Genomic DNA, 22,655 nt, shown 5'->3' with positions numbered 1-22,655 from the left:
CTGCGCATGAGGAATGCTTCTTTCCCTCAGTTTGCAAGATACAAGAAATTACTGTTAACAGGCAGTCCCAGTAAATATCTCTCTCGTTTTTGACTCCAGGAATGATATCCCAAAAGTAGATCCAGCGAGCTGTACATCGTCCAGCACCTTAGAAAAGGATTCCACAGAAAGGAGCAATGACATCGGTAAGTTGAGGTGCTTTTTTATACCGGACCTACCTCCTAAATATACATTGCTTTTCAGTATTAATTTTATCATACAGTATTATTTAAATTTCCAGTAAATGTATCATGTTATTTTTTTTAAAAAAACATATCCAAAAAATTAGAAGAAACTGGATGCAAAATATTTTCAGTGCTTGGAACCTTTTGTGTGATTGCAGATCATTTTGTTGTGAAGGTTTTGGAGAGCTAATTAAGAAAAATTACCTGAAATGGTTGCTGCTGTTTGTAAAATGAGTTATGGATGTCTGTTGTAGTTAAGAATTTTATCAGATTACCTGACACTCTTGAGATTTAACTACGCGACCTACTCTGAGAAAACTAAAGATTAATTACGGTTTCCCCCCCCATCACAAATCTGAACACAAAAGGTATGTTCTGAATTGGTGGGGTATCAGTCTTCTGACTGCTGGAAAACAAGGTGTTCTGACTGTAGTCATATATCTGTAAGCAAACCTAGTGTCATTTTCAGATGGAAATATTTCAATGTCATCTGCTTCAGTCACTCAGTTCAGTAACAACTGTGCTGCAGCAGACATGTTTTTATAAGAGGCAGTCTTTGTATCCTAAATTGTAAGCATTACTACATTTCATTGGTAGCATGCACTGTTATTTTTATCTTGTGGTTTCTTCATAGAGCACATATTGATTAAATGTTGTACAGTACTGCAGTAGCTAATCTTCCTTCTCTCCAGAGTTGGCAGTTTTGCACTTGTTTGCAACTGCTATGCTAACTTTTAAAACCGAGTTGTTTTTGTTTAATAATTAGGCTGCAATCCTATGCATACTCACTAAGAAGCAAATACCATTAAACTTAGTAGGGCTTAATTCCAAGTAAACATGTTTTTGTTGCTCTCAGTCTTTTGTCTGTTTTTGTGCTGTGTGGAATCTCGAGTAGCATGCTGGTTGTTTAGTTCATAGAATGTGCTTTTCCAACCAAACACTTGACTGAGAATAGCAAAGGAAGGTGTCTGTAATGATAAGTAACTTACAAGTAAGGTGCATGAATTTTTAAATTGCCAAATTTTTTATATTAGTTTGTTGCTGATTTTTGCACAGTGCCTAGAAATTCCATGTGCTTTTATAAATAATAATAATATGTAAGCTTTCTAATTTTAGGTAACAGTAAGTGCCAACAGAATGCAGAATGTTTTCTGCTTTTGTAAGCCTTCTATTATTTGTAGGATTGAAATGTTAGCTGTCATTATGTTCTAATACATACTATTAGAAAAATCCTCCAACAACCAAAAATAGTAATAATGAATCAACTGACAGTTGTGGAACAGCTACTAGTTTTAGAAAGTCTAAACTGCCAGTTACAAGCTCTAGAATAGTCTGAGAACTATTGTACTACTTTATACTTACTGTCACATATTTTCCTTTTGCTAGGGAGAATGTAATCAAAGCGTAAGATTCCATTATTTTTGTAGGCATAAATGAGGGTCACAGGGTCAAATTGTTTGCAACAGCAAAACAGAATTCCTCAATAAATAAATAATCTGAATTACAAGATTTTATTTTTACAAGGCTTTTGATGACAGATAAACATAATTAAGAAAACAAACAGCTATATACTGAGGTACAGGATTAAATAACTAAAGAATTAAAGCAACACACAGTTCTGTTACCAATGACTATACTAGAAAATGAAGAGTTAGGGATGCCTAATAGGTTTATTCATTGTGTGAAGAGTGAATCGATTAAAATATTTGTGGGTAGTACTAGACCTTTAGTGAACATGTTGGAGGACAGAAATATTTAAGATTTATATACACAAATTGATTTGGGACAGATTAAATAAAAGTGAACATGTGTGTTCTCACAATTGCCTTGGCCATTTACATAGTGATAACCCCAACAAGAAGAGGATTAAATTCAGCTATCTTTATAGGGTAATTTGAAAACTGTTTGGACCAGAAATAATACCTATTGGCACGTTTGTTTTGTAAAAGAAAACAAAAATCCCATCACATTATCATGAAGAGAAATAGCATAGCCTTGTAGTATCCTGCAATCGGCTTGGACAGGGAAGCATTTTGTTTAACATCTTGAAGAGCTGTCGTCCCATCTGGGTTTACCATGACCGACTAACATCAGTGACTGTGTCTTAACCTCTGCTGACTGCTAAGTTCTGGTCATCATTTGTGTGAACATGGTTACCCAGAGGATAAATATGCTTGATGTAATATTCTTGGCGTGAAGACTTAGGGTATTTATATCTAATAGGGTTGGATTACTAAATCAGTGAATGGTGGATAGATTTTATTTTTGTTGTTGTTGTTTTAAATATTGGTATGTAAGATATTTTCCACCTTTATCTGTGGCTCACACTTCCTTCTTTTTTTTAAAAAAGTTCGTTAGTCTTAACTGTTAAGTGTGTCTTTAGAAATCTATTCCCTTTACTCCTCACACCTTTTTTTTTCCTTTTCTCTTCTTTTTCTACATTTCCAGTGATGCCTTTCTTTTCCTTTCCACTCACATTTCTTCAAGCTTTCCCCATTTACATCCCTTTACCATGGGTAATTCTTCTTCACTTGATGATGGTAAGGCTTTTTCACCTTCTGTCTGTCCTGTCATTATTTTTCCTGAGAATGAGTGGTATATACTTACCATTCTCCTGACATCCTGTTGTATGCTGTGTTGTTGCAGATATTATTATTATTATTATTCACAGAATGGTTTAAAATATAAAAACACAAAATACATAACAAAGTAACAAACTAAAACAATACCCCCGCAATGGTTTAAACGGCCATAGATTGTTTAATTAGCCAGAGGCCTGGGAGAAGAGGAATGCTTTTGCCTAAAGAAGGTGCCAGGCGAGCCTCCCTGGGGAGAGCATTCCACAAAGGGGGAGCCATGACAGAAAAGACCCGTTCTCATGCTGCCCCCCTCCATATCCCCTGTGGAGGAGGCACACAAAGAAGGGCCGCAGATGATGATCACAGGATCTGGGGCAGTTCATATGGGGAGAGATCGTCCTTGAGGTATTGAGGTCCTGAGCTGTTTAAGGCTTTATAGGTCAAAACCAGCACTCTGAATTGGGCCCAGAAATTAACTGGCAGCCAGTGCAGTCAAGCCAGGAATGTCGTTATATGTTCAAACCATCTCCCCCCCCCCTCGTGAACAACCTGGCCACTGAATTCTGTAGCAGCTGAAGTTTATAAACCATATTCAAAGGCAGCCCTACATATAACACAGTTCAGTAATGTAACTTAGAGGTTACCAGAGCATAGATGGCTACCTAGTTTGGTAGATGGAGAGGTGTTTTATATTTTTCAATTTTAATGCCTCTGAAAATATTTTATTGGTTTATGCATATCCATTATGCATATAGTGTCCATCATTTGTTGTGAAATGTTCTGCCCACCTAAAGTTTTAATACATATGTTTTTGGAGCATCACTGTAAGTTAAATCAGTAGCATGGTTAAAATACCTCAATCTCACCTTTACTATAAAATAAATGCATGCAACTTGGACCGGTACAGCATTTAATTCCTTTTTGGGGGGAGCGGAAATGCTCAATGCATGTACGAAGATTCTATTAATGGGAGTGTTCTCCCATTAATACAATAGAACAAGGAAGCCACAGTACATCAGGAGCCTCACCTGCTTATTGGACCAACTGATTGCTGCAGGTGTGCAGATATTATTTTAAAATACCAGTAACTAGAATTTCCCAAGCATTATTAATAAGAAAATAACCTCTCCTTCTGTAATTTTAATTTGATGTTTTCAGGCCCTGTAGAATGAACCAACTTGAAATGTTATTCATGCCTTATGTGCCCTAATTTCCAGAGGTGCATGAATTTTGTGCAGATTAAAGAAATGCCGAAACCTAGGAAGGTGCTGCTAAGTTCATTGTGTCAAGAGAAGGATTATTTTGCTCACATTTTTGTAGACAGAATGTGAGCAAAAAACATGAAGCATGCTCAAAATTAGGGAATAAAGGGAAATAGTGCTCAGTTTTTAGTATGGTGGTTCTACATTACAGTTTCCATGTGAGCTATTGTTGGAATTGCATTAGAGTGAATTTGTTAATTGTGTCCGTAATGGGCACATGTTTCAGAAATTATTTTTCTCTAGCATAAGAAACTACCAATCAGGTCCTTAAGGCTGAAGTATAAAATATGTTTTCGATCCCTATTTTTCAGATGTAAAATGAAGTAAATATGCATTCCTTTTAAGTTTGTTTATGAAGCTTGTGAACACTCAGGAGTTGCTTTGTAGTTATAATTATGAATAACAATTTCTTTAACTAATTATTACCTTGTTTTGAGGTCAGTTTTGTTAAATGTAAGTGATTTAGAATCCTAGTGGTGTTTACAAAAAAAAATCAATTAAAACGACCTCCCATTTTCTATTTTAAGGGAGAGGATACAATAGAATGGGTGGGGGAGTAGTTATATTATCCAGTGGCATTTGTTGTTATGTCACATCATGCTCCCTGAAGTGAAGGAAATTTAGCACAACGTGCTGGTATATCAATCATAAAGTCACAGTTTTATAACCACTGGCATAGGAAGCCGCTCGAGCACCGGGAGCGGCAAACATGATGCGCACCCGGGGGCTGGCGAGCAGCGTACCATGCATGCGCAGTCGTGGAGGCGAGGGGCGGGCCAGGGAGGCCTCGCCTCCGCGGCTCCACCCAGCAGGAAGGAAGAAGCAAAGCGCGCGCCAGCCAAGCAGGTGAGCGAGCAAGCCAGCCACCGCCGCGCCGAGCGAGGCTTTTTACCCGGCGGTGGGGCTAGACTTGGGAGATGCAGGGCGTGCGCCGAGTGTTACCCCCCTCCAGGGTGGCACCCAGGGCGGCCCGCCTCAATTCACCCCCTTGCTACGCCCCTATCTATAACACACCAAGCACCAAAGTGTGAATAAGAATGTGGAACAAAATACTAGCACAGTAATCAGGAAAACAAATGCAATATTCCCCACATTTGAATTCAGCTGTAGTTACACATACGTAAATCCATTTAAAACTGATTCCTCCTACATCACAATTGAGAAGTAATTGGGACCACTCCAATGGCTCCTAAGATAGAGAATCCTATTAGTGATGTGCAGACCTTGCCTTCTCTGCCAGGCAATCTCTAGCATTTAACAGGAACCTCAATAAACCCAAATGTCCCCATTATACCTTACCTTTAGGAACAAGAAGGGGGCTAAATAATCACAGGCAGGGCTTACTACATATAGGCAGTGGGGTTTTTTTGGGGGGGGACACAGGGGTAAGCATACCCCTAAACATTTTGTGAATCTGAGTTTGGCCTCCTTGAGGGGTAGTATTTCAATATGAGTAGGAAAATGAGAATACCCCTAAAAAAATTTTAAGCACTGCATATAGGAGAACCTTGCAGGGCCAGACATCAGCTGGAAATGTCAGAATTTCCTACTAATGAAATAGGGAGGCAGAGAAAACTACAAATCCTATGATCTCATGCAACTAGTGACTGTCCTCAGGGAGTATCATTTGATAGAGAAGGGCAGTGTGTGTGTTGTTGTTTTCTGCTGCTGCTGTTGTTTTGTGGAAGGGGGGCTGGCTTATGGCAGGGGCAGAAAGAGGTTATCAACTACAGCGGAGAAAATGTGCAATCAAAGTTTAGCTTTCATTTGCTTTTAGCATTTACTGACAGCAAGACATGAACCTGTAACCCTTTCCTACATGTGACTTGCATGACCTTGGCTGTGTCCCTGCTGATGTAACTTGATTGCACACTTGCAAAGCAGATTATGTACTGCTCAAAAAAAAAGTATTAATAGGAGTGATGAAGAAAGATATACTAGTACTGACACTGGGAAACACTGGCCTGCGAGCGCTCCAGTTGGAGAACAGCCTTTACCAAAGGTGTCATGGGCTTTGAAGAAACTCGATCTCAGGACCCAAGGGAGAAACATGCTAAGAGGAAGGCACGCTTGGCAAATCCACACCGTGATCAACTCCCACCTGGAAACCAATGTCCCCACTGTGGAAGGACGTGTGGATCCAGAATTGGCCTCCACAGTCACTTAAGGACCCATTGATAAAACCGTGTTTATGGAAGACAATCTTACTCGGCTACGAGTGATAGAAGAAGAAGAAGATTCAGTACTCTGTCATTGAGCTCTTTCCAACTTACTCTCAGCAGTTACCTATTTGAGAAAAGCTGCTTGGCATAACAAATGAAAGTAAAATATGTGGGTTGGACCCATAGTGAGTGGAAGTCATGCAGAAGGGCTCCCCCCCCCAATGGTGTCCTTCTCTGCCCCTCCCCCTAGTTTCTTATGAAGCTCCCTCAGGAAAGGTTGCCTGGGGACTGCACGAATAGACTTCCACTCATGCAACTCTGGATCCAGCCCATTATGAGCTAATCGTTGCTGTCCCATTTCTGTATATGAGCATTCTATAGAGACTGAAAAGAAACACAAGAGGTCAGAATTGTTTTGCTCAGCTGCCAAATTGATCAAGTTCGACAATACTAAATACCTCATTTGTGTATTTTTTAATGGAAATAAATTGAGCTTTGGGTCATAAATTTACACTACACTGTTGGGCATCACAAACCTAATAGGAAGCTCTTGGTACATTATTGTATCATCTCATTTCTGTAAGGATCAACTTGCAACTTCATACTCTGTCAAATACTGAGTGACAGCATGTGTAACATTTCACTTTGGTAAGGACAGCCTGCATCCTTCAGGACCTAAAGGAACGATTAGAAGCAGACCTTTTAGGAGTCAAAGGGAGCAGATGCTTGGAGGCTGAGGGAAGCAAATTGCCTGAATACTTCACTCTTGAGGCAGGGCCTTTGCAAAGTGATGCTACCAACTCTCATAGACTCTTCAGGGTTTTAAAAAATACAAAATAAAGAAAATAAAGCAATTTTAAAGTTTAAGTATGCATTCTAATTTGGCTTACTAAATTGTTGCCAACTAAGATTATTATTATTATTATTATTATTATTATTATTATTATCATCATCATTATTATTACTTGTGAAAATGCTATTAAATTATTCATTTACCCTAAGTACAGTATTGGATATTAAACTGTCTTTGCTTGTTTGTTTGTTTGTTTGTTTATTTGTTTGTTTACTTACTGCATATCATGCATGCCCTTTAATATGTTTTAAAGTAGGGTTGTATTTCCCCCCCTTGATTTTACTGTTTTATCTTTTGATAAATGCATTGAGGGTGTTTTTTTTACAATCAAGCATTATATACTTTTTATGAAATAAGAAAACAAACAAAGAAATGTCCATCCTCCGAAGGAACCCAAGCCTTATGAGGAACAGTTGAAGGAGCTGGGTATGTTTAGCATGGGAAAGAGGAGATTGAGAGGAGATGCAAATACTGTATCTAAATGCCTGTCACATGGAAGAGGGAGCAAGCTTGTTTTTTTCTGCTCTGGAGGGTAGGACCCAAAGCAATGGCTTCAAGTTATAAGAAAGGAGATTCCAACTAAACATTAGGAAGAACTTTTTGACCGTCGGAGCTTTTCAACAGTGGAATGGACTCCCTTGGAAACATAGGTCCCTTCGCCCAACCAATAAAATATTAGATGGGGCTGGTCCCCGTCCCCCCCCCCCAGTTGATGGGCATTGCCATTCAAATGGGATGTGTGGCCGCGTCCAGTGATCAGTTATGCAGGACAAGACTTACCTGCCTCCCCCCAATATTTTATTCAAGTTGGCACTCCTGCTTAGGAGGTAGTGGACTCTCCTTTTTTGGAGGTTTTTAAGCAGAAGTTGGGTGGCCCATCTGTCATAGATGCTTTAGTTGAGATTCCTGCAGGGATTGGATTAGATGACCCTCAGAATCCCTTCCAACTCTTCAATCCTATGATTCTATGATTGCTTTTGAAAGTATAGTTGGATATAAAGCAAAGGTGCATAGGTTACTTTAGTCTTAATGGGATGAAATCAAATGAGGATGAACTATAACTTCAATCAACTCCAAGTATGGGCCATGCTGGCTGGGACTAATGGGAATTCAAGTCCAATGGCCTCTGGAGGGCCACAGGTCCCCCATTTGTGCTCTGTAGGAAAATTCAGAGTCCAATTAATGCCAGCCAGCCCCACCTGTTACTCTTCTCTAAGAATGATTGGGCTTCTCACTGATTGTACATGATGCGTTCAATGTCCTTTCTTGCTGGGGATTATGGAGCTTCTGCATTAACCCCATGATCCCTGACAGCAAAACCTATGCACCTTTTTAAATATCTAAACACATTTTAACTAATTAGTTTTCAGCTATTTTCAGTTATAGTATTGTTGTTTTAAATGCATATTGTGAGCTAGCTATCCTGAGTATGTTTTAAATAAAAATGCATATAAATGTGCATAATACAATCCTGGATCAAGGATCTTTTTACAAAGGGGTTCTGCTAGGAAACCTGGATTTGACAGAATGGAAATACAGAAATACAATGTAATGTGTGAATGTAGTTTAAATATCTCATTTGTCACCTTCTTGAGTAACTCCATGATCCGACAGTGTCTAATGTGTACGCATATATATATATATTCATGTTTTTAAGATCTGGAAGGTTTTGATTCCGTAATACCAGTTGCTGAGAAGCTCAGTCACCCAACAACTACTAGACCAAAAGCTACTGGCAGAAGACCTCCTTCACAATCATTCACATCTGTAAGTATCCTCTATGAACTGGATATTTAAGAACATGGGGCACTGAGTCAGACAATTGGTCTATTTCCTGTATTGTCTATAATGGCAGGCGGTGGCTCTGCAGGGTTTCAGACAGGGATATTTGCTGCACTACCTTGGAGGTGCCAGGGATTGAACCTATGCCCCTTCTTTATCATACCTCTTGTAGTTTTAAAATCTCATTTGTTTCCTTCTTGAGTGACTTGGTAATTTTGACAGTGTGTGGTATATAGGTATATATTTTCATGTTTTTAAGATTATCAAATTCACGAAGTGGTTTAACAATAAAACCCTGGGAGGCAGGAGGAAGTACTCAGTATTTTCTTGACTCACATCTGCTTACAATAAGGTTTATTGTTTTGTCAGTGTCCCTCTTAGATTTCTTGCAGCCTTCCTATAATTTTCCCTTTTTTGGTCTCTTCTTTATCTTAATTGCAAATACGCAATCATGCTTTGATGCTTGTTTGCAAATGTTCTTTGGACTGGAGCCACACAAAAAAAGAGTGGAAAGAAAATAGTTGCAAAATCCATTTGCACCTAGACAAGGATTCACACAGTCCGATGCCCATTTCATCAGCAGTTCTCATGCCTCTGTTTGTGCAGGAGGTTTTACAATATTTTGTGCAGTGCTCTTATCATGAGCTGTAAAAACAGGCCTTCTGCCTCAGGAAGATGCCTTCCATCATGGAATAGCCCTTTCGGATCCAACTTTGCATCTCATTAAAAAAATTCTACCTCATGATACCTATTCCAGTGGCAGCAGCTTAAAATGTTAGCAGAAATAAGTTCTAGCAATTTCTTTTAATAGGGCTTTGTACTTTATTAGTGTTTATTATTAAGACTCATGATAATTCTCACATGAATCATGGGATGAAATTGTTACGGTAAACCCAGCTGAGTCTCTGGGAGTTCTCTGCATGCAGGTGCGATGCATATGGAGAAATTTCCAACATACTAATTTGGATTACTAAATTAATAGGGAAGGTATTAAGAGACTCTGTGACCCTCATTTCACTGAATAAGGAGAGACCTCTCTCATATTTGGCCCCATTTGTTCCAAAGTTGCTTAGAAAGAGGGATTGGTTGTTAAACCACTCTGGGAATTGTAGCTATGTGATGGGAATGGGGTCTCCGAACAACTCTCGGCACCCTTAACTACACCCTTAACTACAATATCCAGGATTCTTTGTGGGAAGCCAGGACTGTTGAAAGCAGTATGATACTGCTTTAAATGTAGAGTGCAGATGAGGCCTCTATTGGAATATTCTGCCACCTGCTATCCCATCCCCTTTCCCCATTGTGAAGCTTGCTGCCACTGCTACCACCCTTTGGGCACAGAGGAAGGGAATAACAGGAGTAGAGTGTGACCAGAATCAAGGCAAGAGAACCCTGCTTAGTTCTTACTCCATACTTTTCAAATGCTTGCGTAGAGGTACCACTGTATACACATTTTGCATCGGGGATTAGGTCTAGCAATGCTTCTGTCTTGTTGAAAGTTAGTCTGTTACATTTAAGTATTTGTGGAAAGAAAATACTGTTGTGTTTCCACAGTCTTCACTTTCAAGTCCTGACTTCTTTGATTCGCCAAGTCCTGAAGATGAAAAGGAGGAACATGTTTCTCTTCCGCACAAAGTAGCTGAACCTTTAAAGAAAGCAAAGACTGTTACTATATCGCTAGTAAGTGATTTAGGTTGTTTGTATCAATAGCAAGGGCTGTTACTTGTGGTTGCTAATGTAATAATGGTGTCACTGTTTTAGGGCACAGGTAAGTAGTAATATGTCCATTAATATATACAATCTGATTTGTATGGTCTTTCCACTTCAAAGTTGGGGTGCCTGGTCTCCTGATTTCCCCCTTCCTAAAAGGGAAAGGGTGAAAGGAAAATCAACATGACATGTATACACAGATCACACACAGTTAGATGTGTTTGGTGATAAATCCATATGATCGTAAGTACAATTCCCTGTTCCACCACATACAAGCTATTGCTAGGAAGTCAGACATCTGAGCAATTCCATGGTGGCTTGTCCAGAGAATTTAATGTCTAGGCAATGATTTGAGCAACATCTCTCATTTTTCAAACTTAGTTTTCTGCCTCCAGGCAAGTATAGCCCCATATAGCAAACCAAACTATGTCTTCTAAAATATCTGAGGCCAGAGTTCTTTCACTTGTGCAGACATTTATTCATTCTCATTTCAGACTTTTAGAATGCCTATTCAGAACTAAGTCCCATTGAGTTCAGTTGGGCTTACTCCCAGAAAAGTTGTTATAGGATTGCAGTCATACACATGGTACATTATAGGAGGTATTATAAAACACATTTAGCAGCTAGATTACTTTTGTTATATAAATTTCATTTCCTTCCATAACCTTAAACTCTTTAGGTTCTAAAGAACCTAAAGGCTTAAGTAATAGGAACAGAGGAAGCTGTCATTCCTAAGCAAGGGCAGACATGAGTCTTGTGGGATCTACTTTGATGGATCTCAGGGTTCTAGTAAAAACAGTCAGAGCCAGGCTCAAAAGATACACACTTAGAAGTCAAGAATTTTGGTCCCAGGGATTTGTTTTTGAGTATCAGAACATAACCCTTTCACACAGAAATCTGCTCCTGATTATCCCCACCATCACCACCTTAAAGGTAAAGGCACCCCTGACAATTAAGTCCAGTCGCGAACGACTCTGGGGTCCACCACCTACAGTTGTCTTAATTACATCTCATCCTTTTTTGTGGCAGGGGTTGTATCATTTTGTGGTTGCTATTATAATAACAGTTGGAGTCAGAAATCCTTGATGACCTGTTTTGAATTCACTGGAGATCTAGCAATAGAGCCCTATCTACCCAACCCTGCCGTATACTGGTTAGACAATTTGTCCCCACTTTCCATGATCCCACCTACTACCTGAAATTATTTTAACTAAACATTCTAATGATTGAACCCAAGTCCTTCTGCTTGCAAAACATGTTCTGTGCCACTGAGTTGTGATCTCTCTCCATATGGTTATTTGGTTTTACCATATCTGTATTCAGAGCCAAATTGATTAGTTACATTTGATTTAAAAACAACAACAGCCAAATGCTATTACATAATTTTGAATTATTTCATGTCACAGGAGAAATCCTTGTTCGTGCGAGTGGGCCCTGTTGTCTTTTGCATATTTTCGCCACACACATCCTGACCCAGTTTCTGGTGACATTTTTCATTGGTCAGTAATAGCAATTCGGAATGGAATTTGCCCAGCAGCATTCCCATGGGTGACAGCTCCTGGCAGACTCGCGTCGGCATGATGTTAAGATCAATTTGGAAAGATGTGTTTGAGAAGCTGTGCTATTTACATTGTGGCCAATTCTTATGGAACATCTGGATGGGATTTCTTCAGCATAGCTGGGGCAGAAGAGGAGGAGGGAAAACATAAACAGGATACTGGAGCTCCTTTTCTTGTTAGCATTCTAATGTTTGGGTGTGGTTTTGTCGTGTTTTTTTTTATAGGTATCTGATAACAAAGCTTCACCGCCTGCCAAGCCAGGAGGCTTAACAGGTGGAAGTAATCTTCCATCTTCATTATCATCCTCATCTGCACTTCATCCAGTTTCAGCAGGAACAACAGGTCATAGGTCCAATTCCCCATCTTTGTTCAGCAGTGAAGGAAAGCCAAAGACTGACCAATCCAACCAAGGTGAAGCAGCTTTGGATGAGTTAAGAACACAAGTGAAGGAGCTGCGAACTATCATTGAAACAATGAAAGACCAGCAGAAGTAAGTGTTACTCAATCCTTCTAGTATCGCTGGAGGGTGTAGACTATCCCTTTTCCATACATTATTACCCCATGTGAGCCAGGTCCCTTTCTGTCCATTAATAACTTTTTATGTGTTGCATGATTTGTCTTTTTCTTTGGAATAGCCTTCCTCAACCTGGTGCCTTCCCGATGCTTCAACCATCAGCTCCAGCCAACATAACCATGCCAGCAATAGCTGATGGGAGTTGTCGTCCAGAACATCTGGAGGGCACCAGGTTGGAGAAGGCTGGTTGATAGATAGATGAAAATGTATGGAAAATGTTTTAGAGCTTCTGTATTCAGAGCCAAATTGATTAGTTATGGTGGAGAACTTTATTGCATTTTTCAGTTCTTTTAGCGTAACTTATTTTTAAAAAATGCCATGTTTTCGTTTACTTGGCGCGGTTGCTGACTAATCTTCCCCAAATTATTTTGAAAGATGGGTAACATCCCTACTATACTTACCTATCTTACATCATGCTGTATTTTCTCAAGATGCTGCTACTTTGAGGACACTTATTCATACCGCAATGAATTCTGCTGGCATTAGTCATTTTAAAGGATTTTATGCTGTCTATAATCTCTGTTTTCAGTAGGGTTCATTCTTATTCTTCTTTTGCCATGCCTGAAAACAGGAGATACTTTTCAGTTTTTCCAGGAACAGCAATTCTGCTGAGCTGAGTTAGATACCATATATTATAGGAAAAGGGGTGGGACTTTCTCCACACCTACCTCCCTAAGCAGCTGCCTGCTGTTCCTATTCACTTCCTATGTTGCTTTTTCTAGAAAAGAGATTAAACAATTGCTGTCTGAATTAGATGAAGAAAAGAAGATCCGGCTACGATTACAGGTACTTGTATCATATGTGGCCTTAGACAACTTTATAGAAAGAAAACAATTTTCATGGAAAATAAAAATAGAAGATAAAAACTCCTAATGCAAACATAATCCTGCTAATATTTAATCTGTTTAAGTTAGTTAAGATGAAATAAATAAATACAAAAAGATGTGAAAGAATTTTGTTTGTTTTACTGATGGTAGTTTATCATTTATTTTATGTTGCAGCTTACCCTGGAAGGATATAAATCTTTTAAATAATAAACAAAACATGAGATTTCCTTCCTGCCCGCCCCCTGCTCAATCTTAAGATGTTTTGCAGCATCCAAAACCTGAAATAATACTAATAATAATAATACAAAGCGTTTTGATTTCCAGAAAGAGTAAAAAAATTAATAAAGTAACTATGTTTTATTATAAATGGGGTAAATAAGTGATTGTAGTGCTGGGAAGTGTTTATTAATTTCTTTCTGCTCACACTTGTCTTCTTCCCCACAAGTTGCTGTTTGTTCAAAGATTTGATCAGTTGTATAAGTGCATGCATGTGCAGATGCCTCCATATCTCAATATGAAATACTACATATTAGTCTATGTATGGTATACATTTACATAGTGCTTTTCTGAAAAGCGCGCAGTCATTGTGAAAAGTTGATCCATGTTGCTGTGATAATATTAAAGCAGGAAACTGGTAAGCCCTGTTTGGGCATTCAGATTACTTGCGTGTAAACAGTTGCATGAAGGGGAGAGCTGCTAAGCCCTGCTCTCCTCCACTATATCATCTTCATCCCTTTTATAGTCCTCCACAAGTTTGATGGATTGTGGTTTGATCTTTTTAGTGAAGAGAATGTTCCTGGGGAGGGCGGGTTCCACATTGTAACAAAAACTTCATATAGAAATAATTTCTAAGGCCTTCTTTGAGAAGGAATGGGGAAGTTGTTTGATTCAGCCCAGCCAGCATGAGCAACAGTTACAGATGATGTGAGTTCAGTAGCATATGGAAAGCCACAGGTTCCTCATCCCTGCTCTAGAGTCTAGACCAGGGGTCCCCAAACTAAGGCCCGGGGGCCGGATGCGGCCCAATCACCTTCTAAATCCGGCCCGTGGACGGTCCGGGAATCAGCATGTTTTTACATGAGTAGAATGTGTGTTTTTATTTAAAATGCATCTCTGGGTTATTTGTGGGGCATAGGAATTCTTTCATATTTTTTTTCAAAATATAGTCCGGCCCCCCACAAGGTCTGAGGGACAGTGGACCGGCCCCCTGCTGAAAAAGTTTGCTGACCCTTGGTCTAGACTAACATTCAGAGCTGCCTTCTTGGCAGAGGGACACCTGACCAGTATAGTTAGATGCTATGGAGAAAGTCCAAGGATTGGCCTAACACAAAGGTTTCCCAATCAAACTGTACCGCCTCATTGAGCCCATTGTTAATAATATTGATATTCTGCAGCTGCCTGTAAAGTGCATATTGTGGTCTGTTGAATAGCTGATGCTTCTAGAAGCTCGTAAGCAGGGTATCAAAGTGAAAGCCTCTGAACACAGAGGTCTCATTTAGATATCATGACTGAAACCTAAAGGTCCATCTTCCATAAATCTGTCTAACCCAGCTTTTGGCAACCTGCTGCTATCCAGATGCTTTTGTCTACAACTCCCATCAGCCCTATGCTGCAGTTGGGAACTGTAGTCCAAAACATTTGAAGGGCACCATTTTGCTAAAGGCTTATCTAACTTTAACTAGAAGGGGAAAGTGGGGGGATAGCCATTGTGACAGCCTTCTGTTAATGAATTAATATAAATACATAATTTACCCATTTATCTACTTACTTTAATTTGCTGTGAACCTCCCACCCATCAAATTCATTGCAGAATCCAGAGTTCTAATAATAAACTTCCTCTTCCTCTGTTCCTTCTGTACCAGTCGTCATTTTAAGAACCTCTCTAACCTATAATCAAAGAGCAAACCAAACTCCCAATTGACATTTGTTTGGATGTGGGGGAGTTGTGCCTCCGCCAACCTGGCCAGACTCTACTGGCGGCTCAGTGAAGGATCATTTTTCTGCCCCCCCCCCCGCCACCTTCCACCTGGCCATCATGAGAGGTGTTGCTCACAAAAGCGGCAGTGGATGTGCTTCTGCCAATCAGGCGGTTGGATTTCAAGACTTGGTCATCTTAGGCTTTTTACAGAATTCTCCAGCACATTATGCTTTCCCTTATTGGTTCCATCCTTTCCACGTAGAATTTTCTGAGCTGTATACAGTATTCTGAATGGGGACAGCAACATACTTTGTATGAATATAATGACAATATGGTATTAGCGGTATTATTTTCTGAGTAATTTCTGACATTGACTTGAAGAAGAAGAAAAAGTATATTGCTGCCACTGCCTAGCTAGAAGGGTGCATTAGGCATTGGGCAATGTTAACAATTGATTCAAAAACTAATTGCGTGAAAATGTTTTAAACTGGAACTTTTTGTCCTTATATAGATGGAGGTTAATGATATAAAGAAAGCTCTTCAATCAAAGTGAATTCTGGATAGATGGAATGTTGTATTATTCATCGTGACAGAGACTTTTATGCCCCAGACAAAATAACTTTGTGCCAAATGATTCAAGATCTGCCTACACCCCTTTGTTTGAACAACTAGCACAAGAGTTTTAATAGCACAACACAAATTCCAGTGAAGAGGAGGAATTTCCATGTGGCTTGGTTATCGCACTGTTGTGACTGAAATTCTTCTTACTGTGCTAAAATCTTCTCTACTTCAAGTTCACAGGCAATTGAAAACTCAGGCAGTTTAGTTCATAGTGGTACTATTTTAATGATGTTTTCCATAAGTAAAATCTACTTCAGGTTTATCAGTTTACAGGTTTTATGATTTTGACTTTTTAAATTGTCTTTTTGTCACACAGATTCTTAAAATGTTTGTATTGCATATAGCCAGAAATGAATGTTGATATCTGGGTGAGGAGTCCTTTATTTCTCTCTCTCTCTCTCTCTCTCTCTCTCTCTCTCTCTCTCTCTCTCTCTCTCTCTCTCTCTCTCTCTTGCTTCACATAGAAACAGCTTTATGTGTTGTTTTAAATACGATTACATATGCAATCTTTTGTCCAAAAATTATCTACAAGATGAATCTTAAGTTTGTGTACAAATAGTGTATTTAAAAGGGAAAAAATGAAGATAAATTGGTCTTTGCAATGATTTGTGCCTTCTTTTGCCAAACACTGATTGGAGCTGGTTGTAGACCAGGTCTTAGAAATGTAGCTATCACAATGAGGCCTGACAGTCCACTAGAGGTCACTCTTTCAAAGTATTTTAGCTGCTTGCTCCTAAGAGAACGTTTGGGGATTTTTATTTTTCGTTTTTGCAAATGACCACAGCATGTTGAAGCAGCTTTATTTCAACAACTGTGGCTTATTCAACTGAGAATTCACTGCTGCTTGATTTCATTTGAACTTTAAACACTTGCTTTCATCTCTAGGTTTGCACATCTTGGGTGAACAGAATATGCATAATCTAAGAGCAAAAATGAATAAAATATAAAACAACAAGAGAGAGTTGTATTATTTCATGCACAGATATTGTGAAATATTAACCTGGTGTTTAATATCAATTGCTACATCTAGTGTGAACTTCATAATGTGGGGAAATGGTGTGATTTTTGTATAATGGCATCCTAGAAGCTGGGCTTTCTTTCCTAGGGTTACAGAAAAGCAGTATTTAACTCATCTATTTATAGATAGTAAGAATCTCATATTTCAAGGTAAATTGAGTGTATGTGCACATGTGCACAATCTAAAAATAGTTCATGACAAAAACTGTAATTTCCTATTTTAATACGTAATAGATTGCATTATTAATACAATCCTATGTGTGTCTACTCAGATGTAAATCCAATTCAATGAAAATTATTCCCAGGTAAGTGTGCATAGGACTGCAGCCTTATACTTACTAAGAGAGTAAGCCCCATTGAATTTAGTGAGATCTACTTTTGAGGAAACACACATTGGATTGGTTTGTGTGTTTCCTTGTACAATTAAGGTATTTGTGCTGCTGAAACATCCACTTGTTGCTGTCCAGTGGTGTTTTGGCTCTGCTCTGTGCTCAGAGCTATGAAGTTTACATTAAATATCACACGGTGACTCTGTTTATCATATCACATGACCATTTGGCATTCTCCTCTCCCCCACCTTAGGAATTCAGAGTTGTTTGTTTGACTCCTAGTTTGATTTTAATTGGCTTGAAAACTTACAACATGGTGGTAATCTCTATAAAGATTTCTATAGTTCAGTTCCAGGAAAATGGAACAGCAGGTTTTAGATTTAGTGATGCATCAGAATCCTTGTCTTAATCATGTCTATTTCTTATTTCTTAACAAAATAAAAAAATTCCTTCCAGCAGCACCTTAGAGACCAACTAAGTTTGGTCTCTTAACTTATTTCTTAACTTTAACACAATCACTAATTGAACATTTTTCACTGTGATACCTCTATGATTTTAAAGCTGCATTACAATCTCTGTATTCAGAAAACCAAACCCATTTTGATCGATATGTTTCCATCGTGCTTCAAGCATGAGGAAATTTTGTGAAATCAACTCCTTGATCATCACAACGGCCATGTGTTCTAAGAGGGGTAGTATTCTTTGCTATTTTACAGAATAAACTATTGCCCAGTCCTAAGACTGGCTAGTGCTTGAGATATTGCGCTGTAACAAATGCACCAATGCAGTGCTACATGATTTAGCAATGCAGTAAAATACAAGCCAGCTCAAAGGGCTTAGGAGAGGACAGAAGGCAAATAGAAGCGTTAGAGGTGCACTTAGAATGCCAAAAGTCTCTGGGTTTCAGCATGTGGTCACGACACCTCTTCAGTGGCATGCTATTTTGAATGTTTTACAGGAAACAGGTGCTTTTAACATGCACATGTGTCCATGTTGAGGGTCCCCCATGTGTACCAAACTGGGGCAAGTAAATGAATATGCAAAGCTGCCATGAGACAGAGCTTCTCAAAGCCACTTGTAGAAGATGGGTTCATATTTTAGCATAGAAGCCGCTTCCATGTGGTTGCATTGCACTGATGAGAGAAAAGCTACGTCAGTTGAAACATTTGGTCCTTTCCCTGCTACCATCACTTTTGGGAGGGCCTGAGGATGTACATCTATATACAGAGGTTACCAATGCAAGTCCGGACCTGATCGTGTCAATGTGTGGCACCCACACAACAGTGGTAGCATATTAATTAGACCTATGGATGATATAGGCTCTTGTTTACGACCGGGCCTTTGTAGTTCTCCTATAGTTTTCTAGCAATAAGAATTTATAGCTACTAACTTAAAAATTAAGAATTTGACAGGCAGACAAGTAATGCTTCTAAATTTACAGATACTTGAAACTTGAGATTGTAGGATACCATAGTGGATTTCTGATTTCACTCACCTGGAAAACTAAGCTTTGAATAATTACAGTATGGGTTCAAACACAAGGCCCTGTTCTAAAATGTTATTTTTTGTGGGGAGCGGGACAGAGGGACTTATCTTAATTCAGCATTGTCTGACCTGAAATCAGGTTCTCTATTTCCCCCCCCTTCTTTCTCCCCTTCCTGTTGCAATGGTGCATTGTCATTTTATAAAACTGTATTGAGGAGTCCAACGTATTGTGTGATTTGTAAAATAAGATTAAATGAGATTTTGTGGAAATACCTTGTTTAAAGCTTTGTTGTTCTTGGAAAGATGAATTATTGCTCATTCTGCATTATAGTTACAACATAGGAAGCATTTTACAAAGAAATTACACTTCCAGTGCTTTAAAAGAAATGACCGATTATTCATTTGCAGCCATCGTTATAATGTAGTTATGCCAGAAATATTTATTTTTCTCATCAAAGCAAACAGAAAGGAACACACTGCAAATTCACCTTGAACTGAAGGTGTTTGCTTTTGTTGGAATTGCCATTAATTGCCTTCAATGGGCACAGATGAAGCACAAATTTGGTGCTAGTTCTATTAAGCAACTTTTGCTTGCATTTTATTTCATGGCGAATTCAAGCTGCTTTAGTCATGCATAACTAAGTTTGTTTTATAACTCATATTTAATATATAAGTGTGCATTGCATAATTCTAACACGTTTCCTTATATAATTTACTAAAACTTCATGTATCTACAATTTCATTTTTGTTCAAAATCTCAAATTATGGCAACTCCTTAGTATTACAGCACAATCTATATACCAATTCTGAGTTCAGTGTAACATGTAGATAAATTAACTATTTAGACATCTGTGTTCCATGCTAGCCTGGACCACTAGAATTCCTGGCAAATGGGGATGGGTCTACCTCTGGAACACAGCGGTCAAATATATTAAACTAGAGAAAACACAAATGTTTTCTTCCCTGCAACAAAACCAATATTGGTGCAAATTGTTTGCACACTATGGCCTGGTTTGCATAATAAAGTAGGCCAAACTATGGCTTTCCCAAGGCCTTGCAAATTTATGAGCTAAAGAGGAGCTTTGCAGCTCCTTTGCTGCTGCTTTATTCTTCATTGAATTAAGCAAATTCGGGCTCCTGGTTAAGTTGTATCCTCACCATGAGCTGTAGCTGAGTGAAAAAAGGATTGGACTGCCTGCCCCATAAAAGCTTTGCAGCCAAGGTGATTATAGAAGATGGAATTGTATAATAATGGGGGGAGTTCAAGACTGCTTCCCAAGTAAAATATTTGCTTGCTGTTTTAAAAGAACTAAGCCAAGACTTGAGAGACCCAAGCTACAAAAAATTATCCCATTTCCCCTCAAGTTAGAAATATATATATAGAAAAGAAAGATCCTCAGTCTTTTCCTTCATTCAGTTAATTGTGTTTTTGAGAGACTGATTCATTTGGCTGGAGAAAGAGTAAACATTGTTTCTGTGTGGTTTTTGCATTATCTAGTCACAGTGTAGCTCTAGCAGCTCCTCAGTTAGTAGTTGTAACTGTGTCCTTTCTCATTCTCAGCTGATCCCAGGCAGATGGCAAAAATGTTAAGTACCAGCACCTGTTAAAAGGTTGCTCAGCTAACTGATAATGAAAGTCAGGTCAGCCTGCAGCAAAGTGGAAATGGCTCTGCAGATCTCCAAGTGTAGTGGCTGGAACAGGAAAGGTAAGTTTATAAAGACATTAAGGGAAGGTCTGAAAAGCCACTGCAGTGGCAAAGTGCATTTTGCAGTACACTACAGTGGGCCAATAGTATGAGGTGATTCATTGTGTTGTGAAGTAGACAAAATTATCCCCCCTCTAGACTTGTATGTCTTTTTTCCTAAAGGGTTTTTGAAAGCTGGTGGGGACTCTCAAGTTTTTTGGGCAGGTCACACCTACTAGCCAGTGTTTGGGCTTAAACTAGCAGGATGTGTTTGTTTGTGTGTGTGCATGTGCATAACATGAAAGAAATTGCCTGGCAGTTTGATTTTGGGCAGCAAGAGAAGCAGGCTGTTGCATCTAGTTAGCAAGAAGCAGCATTGGGGTAAGCTGCAAAGATGTGCAGTTGCTTAAGTTTTTGATGAACCCATGATCCTTTAAAGATGGGGCACTGTTTGGCTTCCTGCCTACAGTGCACAGTTTTTTTATTTTTGTAAACAAGCACATCTTACAAAAATGCCACCAGTCTTTAGTACTTCTTGGCCCTTGCAGGAGAACCACCCATGAGACTGGCTACTACAGCCCACCCCAGGAAGGATAATGTGTGTGTGATGCTTATATGATTTTGAATTGGAGCTCTGCGCAAGATCTAGTTTGTGTAATAAGGCTCGGCCCTGGAAATATGAGAAGTAATAAAGAGTCCACAGAGGATTTGCAGAGTGACCTTTGGTCTCAACGGAATAAGCTCATCTAGTGGTGGATTGATCTAGGTGTCGTATTAGCAAACATGGTTCCACATAATAGGAATGTGAAGGCAGGGGGTCTTCAAGAGATGATCCACAGAAGAAATGGCTGTTTCTGCTTTCTCCCACCTGGTTCTGTTTTGCAAATGCTTCCAGGCTACTCCCAATTGGCAAAGGAGTAGTTCTGACACCGCCTTCCAGAGGATAAGTTAACCCTCCCTATGTTTTCCACTCTGACCAGAAGAGCATCTCATAAGCAACCCAACTTCCTTTGCTTCCTCAGTCAGTTTCAATTATGGCTTTCATTTGGCTTTTGGAGGGGGGGGCACCAATTTAAAAACAACCTGGAAGAAGGCATTTGAATGAAGTAGTGGGCAGAGAAAGCATTAAGCACTTTCTCACCTGCTGATTCTAACTTCCTTGACATAATTGTTATTGCAGAGATGCAGAGCTGGCCACCCCATATTTTCCCATAACATCTAGTTCTGCTCCTAATCCCTTTTTCATCTGGTATGAGGAGGCAGGCACGGAATCTGGCATTATTCTGAATGGCATTTAAAATTTATCTGCCGCTAATGGAGTGTCCCTTCGAGGAAAATATAATGTATTTGTGTGCATGTCTCCACACACTCGGTTAGAGCTGAGTTTGCCAACTTCAGTGCTGCAGTGTTCCTTTGTTTTGTTCTTATCTGCTATAGAGGAAGAAGATTGTGTAATGTTTAAGACTCCTCTCCCCTCTCTCATCCATAAATGTGACATACTAGCATGGTGAGAACTGCACTACTGCATAGCTGCCAAGTTTTCCCTTTTCTCGCGAGGAAGCCTATTCAGCATAAGGGAAAATCCCTTTAAAAAAGGGATAACTTGGCAGCTATGACTACTGATACCTACTACTTTTTACTTCTGCAGCAGTATTATGGCAATGGCAAGTAGAAAAAGAACACAACAGCAGCTCTGAATATCAATGTTTAAGTAACATTTGGAGAATCAATCCCATTGGGTGTTTCTTAAAGAACAGCAAGTATTCGTGTTTTCCTAGAGACAACAGGAAAATAACCAAGGGCAATTCTTTGATCGAATCGACTATCTTGTAGGCAATGACATGGAATTTGATCCCATGGGTTAAGAAATCCTTATCATTGGGCAACACAAATGTTTTTAAAGTGGGTCTTCTAAGTAGCACTTCCTACACAGTATGAACCTTAAGACCTTCCTGTTTAGACAGGAAATGATCAAGGGAAACTGAAATTGCAAAACAACCCACAAAGTGGGAAAGTTCAAAGAAAAATGTAGACATACATTATATGCTAGTGGAAGTGTTACCATTTT

At 39.2% G+C, this 22,655-nt stretch overlaps 1 protein-coding gene across 5 annotated transcripts in view; it reads left to right on the top strand.

Moving 5' to 3' along the window:
* Window positions 1-19,172, top strand: part of SH3KBP1 (SH3 domain containing kinase binding protein 1) — a 139,078-nt gene extending 119,906 nt beyond the window's left edge. For all 5 annotated transcript variants that reach the window (XM_035116820.3, XM_035116819.3, XM_088667790.1 and 2 more), the window contains 6 exons: window positions 100-185; window positions 8,738-8,847; window positions 10,417-10,542; window positions 12,356-12,621; window positions 13,428-13,491; window positions 15,962-19,172. In XM_035116820.3, coding sequence (XP_034972711.3) covers window positions 100-185; window positions 8,738-8,847; window positions 10,417-10,542; window positions 12,356-12,621; window positions 13,428-13,491; window positions 15,962-16,003 — 694 coding nt within the window. In that variant the 3' untranslated portion in view covers window positions 16,004-19,172. The remainder of the gene's footprint in view (window positions 1-99; window positions 186-8,737; window positions 8,848-10,416; window positions 10,543-12,355; window positions 12,622-13,427; window positions 13,492-15,961) is intronic.
* The last annotated feature ends 3,483 nt before the right edge of the window (window positions 19,173-22,655 follow it).

Source organism: Zootoca vivipara, chromosome 4 (assembly GCF_965207765.1).
Source record: "Zootoca vivipara chromosome 4, rZooViv2.hap1.1, whole genome shotgun sequence".
Taxonomy (NCBI): domain Eukaryota; kingdom Metazoa; phylum Chordata; class Lepidosauria; order Squamata; family Lacertidae; genus Zootoca; species Zootoca vivipara.
This window is presented reverse-complemented; position numbering and strand designations above follow the sequence as displayed.